General features: G+C 33.0%; 1 protein-coding gene across 1 annotated transcript; it reads left to right on the forward strand.

Moving 5' to 3' along the window:
* The first annotated feature begins 2,130 nt into the window (after positions 1-2,130).
* On the forward strand, positions 2,131-7,510 carry LOC149230167 (axial regulator YABBY 5-like). Its single transcript, XM_089378878.1, has 7 exons — positions 2,131-2,865; positions 3,609-3,728; positions 4,477-4,591; positions 4,820-4,868; positions 5,057-5,132; positions 5,221-5,286; positions 7,204-7,510. Exons 1-7 carry the CDS (start codon positions 2,788-2,790, stop codon positions 7,243-7,245), a joined length of 546 nt encoding a protein of 181 aa, XP_089235004.1. The 5' UTR covers positions 2,131-2,787; the 3' UTR covers positions 7,246-7,510.
* Positions 7,511-12,571: the final 5,061 nt, after the last annotated feature.

Consider the following 12,571-nt stretch of genomic DNA (forward strand, 5'->3'; position numbering starts at 1 on the left):
AAATCAATAACCACAATTTTTTTCGCCTAATTTCGACAAAAAAATCTGACTAAATTTCCAAAAAATTTACTAAATAAACACTTTTTATATTTAATATTTTTAAACTAATCTAATAATTAAAAATACTTTCTTCCCTTAAAATTATATAAAATATAAAATTTATACCCTTTATTAAATAATCGAAATATATACACGTTTTGAACTAGCGAATCAGATTTAATGAAATCAGATTTAATGAAAAGATTATTATATTTAAAATATTTCTTTATTATTATTATAAGTTGGATGTTCAATAAATAAAGATTATATATATATAATTCTTCTTTATATTTAATATTTTCTAACCAATCTATTCATTAAAATTATATATTTCTTCCTTAAGTATAAAATTTATACACTGTACTGAATTAAATAATCAAAATATATACACGTTGTTGAACTAACGAATCCAATCTTCCAAAGCGATTTACCATATCATTAACCCCTTCCCAAATCCATGGGAACCTGGGCTACATGTTAGGTGGCTAAAATTCAGACTATGTCCAGAGTACCTCATGAGGAAAATCTCTCACACAAACATTATATCCCTTACTTAATGGGCCCCTCGCATTTAAGGTTCCATTTCTATCCAAAACAGGCTAGAATATTTATTCAACCGGAATATAAAAAGAATAATGAATGTAATTCAACCAAATGGGTGATATTAAAAAGATATAATTAAGCAGAAGTCAAAACATTAGAAAGATGTGTTGTGGCCCTTCAGACATATCATTTCTTTTGACTAAGTTAGATTTTATTCTATAATGAAAAGTAAATTGGGAAAAGTGTGCTGAATAAAAGAAAATACGAGAAAGTGTGCTGGATTAAAAGAATATTTTCATTGGTCCAAGGCGTGGTTTATTATTTCATAAATTTAGGAAAGGCACTTTATCCGTTGGTGCACCTAAGGGCTTAGACAATGGTATTCCGTAAGTACGGGCTTACGTTTGAGCCACTTCGAAAAGAAAACTACAAGGAATGCGATACCCACGCGATTGGATTGCGATCTGTAAGTTGAGATTGGCTTGGGAAGTAAGCGAATAATTTGCGGTTCCATGTTTGGTCGCTGAATATATGATTCTAGAATCGTTCTATTCTAGCCATATCTGACCGGAATATTGGGGGTGGCAAGGGCCACTTTAATTTTACTGCTGAAATTCCATTCGGATGACGGCGAACACAGTTCACGGAATTTGACGGTGATAAAGTGAAAGTGATGATGTTTCACGTAGGAATGAGATGGCGGAACCTTTGACGCACCGGATTTCGAGTCTTAGATTCGAAAGGAGGAGGAGGTGGTATTATGTTGCGGGAATTGGAATAGAATAGGGGTAAGGCCAGGAAGGAACCTTTGACGGCCAAATATTCCGTCAAAAATTCATCGTCCCAGGGAGGCCGCGGAGGGGCGGGCCTAGCAGGTGTTGGGCTTATATGGTTCGTTCTTGAGGTGTCCTTAGATGCGCATATGTGGGACCCTGACCCTAGAACATGCTCCGTGGAGGGCAAGGGATAGAAAAAGCAGCCCCTCACCACCTGTCCAGCATGTCATATGCTCCCGAGGGTAGGTATTTTTCGAAAGGAGCAATATGTGTGGAGCGAGTGGTGTGTAGCCGCTGTCTAATCAGAGTAAAAGGACAAGTGTCCTTCGGCGTAAGGACGGTGTAAGGAGTAAAGGACAGAAGGGGCCGGGGCCGGGGCCGGGGCCGGGGCCGAAGCGGCTTCTTCTTACTTCTTCAAGTTCTAGGGGACATTCGATTCTCTGGCGTGTCGAGGAGTGGACTCGAGTAGCGCAATTAAGTAAACTCTAGTCAAATCTACGGTTCTGGGTTTTCCATAGAGAGTAAAAAGTGAGCAGGGGGCGCTTTTTACGCGCCGAGTAAAAAGAAGGCGGACGCCGCCTTTTACAGAGGTTTAATGTTGTTGTTAGGAGTTTTGGGTAATGACGAAAATTTGAGGTGGCAGCCTGGCACGCAATTATGTTAAGGCAGTACGCATATTCGAGGCGGGGGCGATTAATTGGCGATGAGCGGGATAAGGATTAATTAGCTATGGAGTTGAGATTTGATTCTAGGGAGGAGGGGCCGGTTAGAGAACAGAGCCGCACTGCAGACACAGAGTGGGAGAAGGGGGCTTCTCACCCACTCGTACGTCTCCGGCTTTACTCGCTTGGCCGGCCGTAGTGTCTCCAGTCCGCTCACTAGAAGGCGAGGAAGGGCGGTCATTCCAGAGCAGAATCCATTCTATCATATCCATGCACTGTTACCTTATCATTACCGCCATCATCATTATCATTTTCATGGCATGGGCATCAAAATGCCACCGGAAACCGCTTTTTAAGGCATCGTTCATCACCGCCCTCCGGATCCGGATGACCGGGCAAAAACCGTGCCCTATCCCGGCGGGTTTAGGTTGTAGACTGTTGGGACTTGGGAATCGGGAATGAACCGGCGCTGAAGCGAAGCTCTAAGCATTCCTTCTCGTTTCCCGGAGAACTGCCGCCGCCGTCGGGCTTCTGTCGCGGCCTCTCGAGGAATCTATCTATCTATTCCCATTACCCTTAATAAATCCCTTTTGTGCTTTTTCTTAATTTTCGCCTGCCATTTTCAAAGCGTCGAGGGCGGGCGTTGGCGTTGGCGTTGGCGTCGGATTGAATCTTTTCTTTGGGATCTGGCTATATAAAGGGGACCGCATCCCCCGGTATAGCAGCAAGAGACGGCAAGGTAAATTGCTTGAAAACGTGATTCAGACATGTCGACCAGCGGATTCGAAGTCGGGTCGGATCACCTCTGCTACGTTCACTGCGACTATTGCAACACAATCCTCGCGGTACTGTCAATTACCCTATGCCTTGGCAAGCCAAGGGTTTGGTTTGTGTAATAACCTTTGTGCATCTCTCAGTCTGTATGTATGTGCGTGTCTCTTTTGTCGGATTTTTCACTCTCTCTTCTTGTATCATGATGGAAGGCGCCTGTATGACTGATGGACTCTCAGAAAATGGGGGCTTTAAAGTTTTTTCTGCAGAATGTCTGTAAATGCAGCTTAAACGTGCGAATGAAGCGGCTCGTACTAATAACCTACAGAAAAGTCGGAGCGTTTTAAGCTTTTCCGTAAATGTAGGTTAAACGTGCAAATGAAAACCTTGTTCTCGACGTCAATGCCAGTTTTTGTGGCAGGCGTCGAAAATCTAGGGAATCCGCAGTGCAAGGGACTCTTGCACATCTCTGGGATTTCCTTGCACAAAGTTGTCTTTGGAAACTTTAGTTATAAGTCATGCTTTCGAACTTATAGTGTGAATTAGCGATAGAAAACTTGAAATCTTAAAGATTTCAAGATTGAGAGTCGATAAATGATGTCAAAGGTTTTCGCAGGTGTTAAGATTTGAGGAGCCTCTTTAAAGATTCGTTATTTCTTCGGTAGAGAGAATGCATTTGAATATACTTGTGTCTAATCTCCCAATTTAATTGAAAAAAGGCTCAGATTAAATCGAAACTGTTATCAATTTGTATAGTACTGAAAATGATGATGAGGAAATAATTATTAATGTAGTCTAACGGGCTTCGTCACCGCAGGTAAACGTTCCATGCAACAGCTTATACAGGACTGTTACAGTCCGATGCGGTCATTGCAATAACCTCCTGTCGGTAAACATGGCGCCCTTGTTGCAGTCGCTCCCACAAGACCCGCAGCAGGTATGGCATGCACTCCTGAAGTTATATTACGTTACTGACTGTTGTGTTGTACAGACGGTAAAACTCGCAAATTTTCGCATAATGTTGCAGGTTGCAGCAGATCCTTCACCTAAAATTTTTGGAATACATTTACATGAGAACTTCTATGATTTGAATACTTGCAGATGATTATGTTTTCCTAGGGTTACGAGTTTAATTTAAGGGCTGGAAAACTTAAACAGATTGAAGATATGAAAGAAAATACGCGAGCATCGTTAAAAGATTCACATGACACCGCGAATAGCACTTCGTAGGCGATAATCTACATTCCTGTAAAACTTTAGAGAGAAAAATAAAAGTTACTTTAGCCTTTAGGTTTTAGTTCTGAAAAGAGGAACATGCCAAGCTAAATGTACTAATAGCTTTAACAAAAGATTTCTTTCAAGAATGTAATAGGAGTCTTTGAATCGCTTTTTTTGAAAGGTTGAAGATTATCGTTGGAAATAGGATGTTTGACCTTTGTTTACTTTCAAGACTGGCCTATATTACTTAATTAAATCTTGTAAACCTGCATGACAGTCGCTGTAGATTACGGATAACTGTGGGAAATAGCGCCTCCGCGTTAATAAAATTTATGCTTACATCTGGAATATCTATTCTCTATCGTCTTTAGAAAATTTCTTTTACATGACTGCTTTATTCTTTATCATAGGATTTTCATTTCCAGGATTTTTCGTTATCTGATTGTGGTTGTGATGAATGCTTACAGCAAGGGCAGAACACTGGTACGTACGATTACAATCGGGATCCGGCATCTTCATCTACTGCCAATAGGGATGCATCTTATTTAGAAAACGAAGAAGCGAGGATGTCATCTTACAGACGTATGTCTCGACTTCATAGCAAGCAACTTATCGTCACACTTTCAAAGAAAATAATATTTTGTCAAAATAGCAAGCAAAATGTTTCCCCCTTTTTGTGTTACAAGATGAATGAAAATTTTATACGAATTTCCAGCGTGAAATATTCATATTAGAGTAGCCGATGGGGGTAAAGAAAGCACGATAAAGCGTCTACTGACATGAATACCGCTTGTTTACATGTTCCTGCAGAACCCGAGAAAAAACAGCGCGTTCCATCTGCATATAATCGTTTTATTAGGTAAGAACGATTCCTACTCAATATCCGGGAAGAAGCAGAAAGTTTGAAATTTCCAGTAACTGTTTTCCCTTTCTTTCTTTATGAATCAGAAAAATTTAAACCTAAATGATTTTCTATATTTGAAAGAATCAATAAATAAAATTTCGATGTGAACCTTGCTTCTTAACAAACCTATTCCTGATTTACAGAGATGAAATCCAGAGGATCAAAGCCCACAATCCAAAAATAACTCACAAGGAAGCTTTCAGCGCCGCTGCCAAGAACGTAAGATGATGATACAGCATCGAAATCTTTTCTTCTAATGACTATCTGTTTTCCTCTTTTTAATCTTCATTCCATATCTTTATTGCAGTGGGCACATTATCCTCATATTCACTTTGGGATGATGATGGACAACCGCAGGCAAGCTAACTCAGAGGTAATGTGCTGAATAAACTTTTTATTAGTCCTCTTTATAGGATTAATCAAGAAAGAAATAAAGTCCACCATGGTTCTCCACAGATGGAAAGTACTGTAAAAATGATCGGCGGTGAAGTCGAATTTATCCATATAGCAATCGATTTTACAAAATAGCCATTACTTATAAAGACCTAGAAAATGAACTGTTTGCACGAAACTAACCGAATTAGCTATAAACACAATCGGCCCATTTCGTTTTTCTGATATTTATTCTAGCCTCATATATGCCTCGTGGTTTGAAATTCATCGAATCATTGGAACCATACCAAAGTTTGAAGTATCTGCACAATAGCCATGAATAGTTTCCTGCATTTTCATTCTTATTTATGCTCGGATAGATATTACAGAACTAGTTGCCATATTCTTTGGCATTGATATTGAAGAGATTATTCAATTTGCTTTTCTATTGGTTACATTATTGCAAACCCTATCGTACACACCGATAACCATATTTCTCCCTGTATTCCATTAAGAATTACTCTTTAACTATTTTCAATTGAATGTCTTTTTCATTGTATTTAATTGAATATATCTTAGTTTAATCAGTGAACGAATATAAAATTTTAAAATCTTGGATTCTAAATATTTTAATGTTTCTGCCTCCTCAGTTGTCTAGCTTCCACATGACACCGTCTTCAATTCATAGAATAACTACCTGCATTTTTTGTGGATTGATGTTTGATATGAAGAACTGTATGATAGTTTTTCATTGCCAAAGTATTTGGTTTCAGTTTCAATTCATTGATAAGAAGCATAGGAAACGGTGAAATCATCTGTTCTGGCCAATAATATTAAAATAAGATGTCATTGCTACTGTTAATGACACGATTTGAAGCCTGTTTATAAATATTCAAACCACTGAAAGGGATTTCTAACCGTGAATTCTCTTAAGGTCTAAACTTATATTGAATCGTAAGGCGCAGCCCAGTATCACTGGCATCAAAATTCATTTCAACTTGCCAAACTTTGCATGGCTCGATAGATGATTGGAAGCTGTAACAGTAACCCATTTGTAGAATTCATAAAGGTAGAATTTAAATGAAGATTTTGTAATAAAATGTCTTATGAGCAGAAGATTAGAGGAAAAAAAAGCTAACTTTTCATAAAAAGAGAGTAAAATATTCAGTGTTATGATTCATAGATATCTTCAGTCCTGATAGATAGAAAACTATCTTCTGTCATTCTTAAAATTCTCATCATGGTTATAACTTCCATTATCATGGCCCGCTCAACTCTTTCAGTATGGTCCAATTCCCAATAATTTTACCCTGATGATTGAGTCGATTATGCCATCTATCGAACTCTACAGTTTATACAACACTGGCATTTCTCACATTGTATAGTTTTCTTTTCAAATACAGTAGCCGAAGCCAATTGCAAAGAAAAAAACGTGCCTTGTCAAAGGCCTACACAAAATAACGAATCAAGGAATTTTGGGATCCCCTGATGCGGATAAAATTTCAAGATCCTAACGGTTCATGTCATTTTACTGCCATGAACGTCAATCAGCCGAACCTTAACGTTATGTACCTGAAGTGACAGGTTCTCTACCCTGAACATTAAGAAAATGTGCAGGGTTCAAGGCAAGGAACTTGTCGTTTACAGGATTTCGGATCTGTAGACAATTGCTACCCTTAAATTAGAGCTTCCATTTATATGAATACCGAATTAATCAACAAGATAAAAACAATATTAACTGGTTTGCGAAATTGTGCAAGATTCAAGGGAAGGAACTTGTCGATGACAGTATTTCGAGCCTGTAGATAGTTGTTGTCCATTAAATATCAAAGCTTATATTTATGGGAATAACCACATTTTTCTGCCTTCAATTGCTTTTATTTCTTTTAAACCTAACATATGTATATTGTCTATGCAGGATGGGGCTGATGTTCTGAACGCGGAAGTATGCAACAACTGATTACTACGAGTAAACGTTGCGCTAGCTTGATCAATGTACCTGCTTCAGAGAAACGTCATTATGTATTGTATGATAATGTGCTTCTACCATAGGAGTTTAAAAAACATGTTTTTATTAAAAATGCTTTAATGATCAGTTTGATCATTCATCCATCTCCATATACACTTTTCTTGCAATCTGAATGAAAAGCCATGTGGGAAAAATAAGTATATGTGATTCAATATATAGAATCTGGTTGGCCATATGAAAAGATTTTAATTTCTCACCAGCGACTACAGATATGTTATTTTTCTTTTAATGCATAACGATATTGCTAATTGCAAAACACATGGTAACGCAAGGAGACGATGGTCACAAAAATAACCTCTGGTTATGTATAACCTCTTGTTAAGTTATATAGTTATATATATCTGAAATATTTTCACTCAGTTTATATTATTTTATAATATAATACTCCAACAATGATATACATGATATTTATATATTAATAATAATGTAACATTAAAAGCTTCTGCGAAAGGGTAAGAAAGCGATTATCATTTTATGAAAAATGAATGAACGAGGTTCAGGGGAACAAATGCCTAAGTAAATAATAATATTTTGTTATTTAATATGAATTTTTTTTATTATTTTTAAATTTATATTTTATCTATTACATGATATTATATTTTTATTCTATATTATTTATTTTTTAAGTTATCTATCTATATATCTTTCACTAACAAATTATAAATAAGTAAATATTTTTATTAATGTTAAGAGAATTTGTGTTATTAGAATATTTTTAGAATAAAGAAAAAGAATGTTATTATAATTAAGTGAGAATAGTGTTTATGTATATGAGATATTAATGTTATTCAATAATTCTATTATAACTGCGAATTTTTGAAGTTTTTATTAAAGAAATTTTCTAGTCAACTTAAATTTGGAAGGAAGTGGGATAGCTTCAACAACTATTCATTGGATTATGATGGTTGAGAGGCAAAAGAGATATGGTTTCTAATCTATAAGAGCTAGTTAATACATTATGTTTCAATTGGAAATTGGATAGTATGAGTATGAGAAGACTTGAGTTACTTATGTGTGGATTTTTGTTTGTGGACTTATTTCATTGAAACTTCTTGAACTAAAAGTAGAAGAAACCTAAAAAAACCTTAAAGTTGAGTGAAAACATAATTTTTTGTTAATTGAATGTATTTCAGGTAATTGGGAGGATTTAAGAATAACCTCCTACCTCATGTTCAAGTCTCATTGACATCATAATCTATGGTTATCCTGAAATATGTTGTAACATGTTAGCTTGCTTGAATTAAGCAAGAAAAAAAATTCACTTTAAAAAATTATGACTTTTACTATTTATATTAAATAATTAAGTAATTATTATGTTTATATTTATATTTTTTATTATAATAACTATTTATATTTACATAAATATACCTATAATATATATTTATAATATTTATAAAAAAACAAATTTTGTAAAATTCAAAATATCTCTATCCTTAACTATTAATAAAAGGTACCAAGTATACCAAATATATTTCGTATAAATGAAAAACTAATATAATTCAGAAATATCCCTATGCTTAACTGAGGGTACAAGTATATGTTATATAATTAATTTTCTACACTATTGCTTGAAATATATAGAAAAATTTCTACCCATTTAAATATCTCACATTAAGTTCTCTGAAATAAGATTTTATATGGTTTATTAAGATCTTTGAGATTAAAATGATTTTTAAATGGTAAAAATTTCAAGAATTATAAACATTTCAACAAATATTACATATTAGTATAAATTTGTTTAAACCCTAATTTACTTAATAATAAATATTACGTATTAATATAAATCCATTTAACCCTAATCTGTGCAGTAATCTGGTAATGAAATAATTTTTTAATGTACGTTAAAATATAGATACTAGAGGAATTCATACGGAGTTTTGTTATAGTGCACCTCTTGTTTCTGTACTGTGAAAATTTCTGTACCGTAAAAATAGCAGTAATCTAATTTCTTCCTTGCACCTTTATTCTTTAAATTACTGAATGATATTTTAGTGTCGAGTAAGAGTACAGCAACTCTTTATTGGACATAACATTCATTTAGTGAAATCATTTTACTGTATCTCGACCGGGATGCCTGTTGCTATCGCTGGGTGTAAATGTGTGAATTTTCCTATTCCCTAGCAACATGTGAGAAAAATGGGTGGCACGAATTTTACTCTATCCATGTATTTTTTAATATGTGATTCACAGAAAATGAGACCTTTACAGTTTTTCTCCAATTTCCAAGGCTTCATCCAATGTAAGTATATCCGCTGCCAGCACTTTATCTCATAGATTTTTACTTTTCTTCACGATGAAGTCATATACACATTTTCAATATTTGAAATCTTCAGCTTGCGGACACTACCACATTTTTCTTCTGTCCGCCTTTAACTTTCGTTGCACTTCTTCTAATTTGAGAATCTTGTTTCCGATTTGTCGTCAACATATTGCATCATGTATCCGAATTCCTTCCAACATCATTTCAGACCATGCTGTGCTTTCAATTCGGTTCATGGTCTCGCTGACTATGGAGTAGCCTGAAAGATTGCCACGGGAATCTCATTTGATTTAGTATTCATTGCCTGCACTTCTCTTTCACACCCATTTTATATTAAATATCTTTCTTCCAGTTTATTCTCGTACGTTTTTCCTATATTTTAGAATCAATGCTGTCGCCCTGTACCGGTGAATGAAGTCCTCCTATGAAATGTATGTCAATTTTCATGGATTCTTATCATTTTAACTCAATCTCTTCGTTAGATATGTGAAATCAGTCTTCTCATATCTTTTAATTTCGAAACATTTTCAATGATATCAATGTGTATATAGGTTTTTTTTTTTTTTTTTTTTTTTTTTAATATTATATTAATATAATATAAATCTGTGAAATAAAATATTGATCTCAAAAGGTAAGAATATATGTTGCTTTAAACCTGTGCTAAGACCAGTTTTTATAATATAATCATATAAACTTAAGGAAATTTATATATTCTTACGCTGTTGACTCAATCTCATCCTTGTATTATGGAATCGTTATTTTATATATATTTTTATATTATAATACTGTAAGTGTAGCAAAATAAAATATTGTTTTGTTGTATTTTATATATATATATATGTATGTATGGGGTCAAGAAAAACAATATATATTAAGATTTGATTTATTAAAGTTGATATATTTTTTATATTTTTAAATGGAGGGTTGTGAGTAGAGTTAATTTTATTTTATATAAATTTTATATTGTTAATATTTCGAATCAACTAAAGTTGTTTATTTTAAAGACTAAGATTTATATTATTAATATTTTGAACTGGTTTATTTTCAAGAGTAATAGAATTTAAATAAAAATGTAGTCTAAATGGGCCACATTTTCATCTTGAAAATAATAGAAATTGTGGCATGATTTTGACAAAATTTGTCATAAATTTTTGAAAATTCAGGTTATAGCTCTCAAGTTTCTAGATTTTGGGTTCCTAGGGGTTATTGATGGTGCTGAATCCATTTCTGACATAAAAAAAAATGATTTAAACACTCCCAGAATTATTTTTTGTAGGATTCCAACAAAATATTTACCCCTAAAGTGACCTTAGTAGACAATGAGAACAATGTGAGATTAGAAATAAATCTAAATAAAAATATTAAGACAAGATTTATACATATTAAGGTTTTTTTTGCTTAAAAACATTGCTAAGGAAGAGGCATGGCAAATAAGTAGGACAAAATTAATAATAAAATAAACAAAACTAAGAAAATTAAAAATTAAGGAAGAAACTAAAAAAAATATAAGTACTTAAAAACATATTAATAATATTAATGGGGCTAATAAAAATTAATAACTAGAATTACATATCTTATTAGTAAATAATAACGGTTTTTAGAATAGCTAGAAAATGATAATAACAATTAAATGTATAAATATATAATAAATAATACCTATAAAATAAATAAATAATAAAAAAAAAAAAGCTAAAAAGATGCATTAAATTATTATTAATAAGGATTAATAATAACCAAAAAGAATTTGAAAGAGTAAGGGATTAAATTGAAAGAGTGAGGGATTTTTAGAATATTTAGAAAGGAAAAAAATAAAAATAAAAAAGGGGACTTTTTCGTGGAACAAGAATGGAGGTAACACCAAGTAGAGCAATGGAAAGGGGAAGGGGCTAAGAGGAGAAAAGGGAATCAAGAAAAACAAACCAAGGACAAAGCCATAATCTGATTTTTAGTGATTTTCTAATTATTATATATGTTTAGATTGTTGATCTACTTTTCAATTTGGATAACCTCTTAAAATTCATATGATGATAGTGAGACTTTTCAATTTCCATAACTTCTTTAAAATTTGTATGATGTTAGTGAGAAATTTTAGTGAGGATGGGAGCATCACCATATAGATCTAATATTTAGTCACAACGTAATGCTCAATTAAACCATATAGATGTGATGTTTAGTCACAACATAATACTCAATTAAAACAGAAGAATAAAATCTTAAACTTAATGGAATAACCTGTCTCCCCAACATAAGCTTCCCATAAAAAGAAGGGGATCCAGTGAACCCTTTTTGTGTTTGAAAAGTCAATCAAGTCTTTCACAAACATGGAAAATTGAAAAATATTGAGTAAATTAAAAATGACAGAAATAAAAAGATACAAATATTTTTATATAATGTATAATATTTATATATATGATTATAATTTTAAAAATAAATTTAATATAAAAAATTTAAGATATTAATTTTTTTTACAAAAATAGTATACACTAAACTTACTTAAAACGTATACATATCTATTAAATATATCAAAAACATAGATATATTTATTATAATTTAATCATATCTAAGTTAACTCATAAGAAGTTGATGTAATTCATGCATATATTAATATATTAAATTCAAATTCAGTTCAAATATCGTTAACAAGAAATTGATATAATGCTCGGATAGATTATTCACGAGTATGCTTAAAACTTAAATCTGGGTGATAGCTAATATCAGCATGAGTTTTTAAATAATGTTGACTAACCTATAGTAAGTAATGAAACAAGATGGATGTTCTCCGTTATATATAGTCATATCATTTAGATGGATGCTCTCTCAAACATATATCTTTTTTACACATAGAAATAGAAGTGTATTTTAATTCATTTATGAATATATATAGGAGTGTATTTATAGAAATGTTTATAAAAGATAGTTGTAAAATTTAATTAATGGACCCATCCACCCAGGGTGATTGTAGATGATAACGCTATATATCGTAATTCCAATCTAGTT

This window comes from Pinus tabuliformis, chromosome J (genome assembly GCF_031772625.1).
Source record: "Pinus tabuliformis cultivar Carrire ecotype Pingquan chromosome J, CPIR1, whole genome shotgun sequence".
NCBI lineage: Eukaryota > Viridiplantae > Streptophyta > Pinopsida > Pinales > Pinaceae > Pinus > Pinus tabuliformis.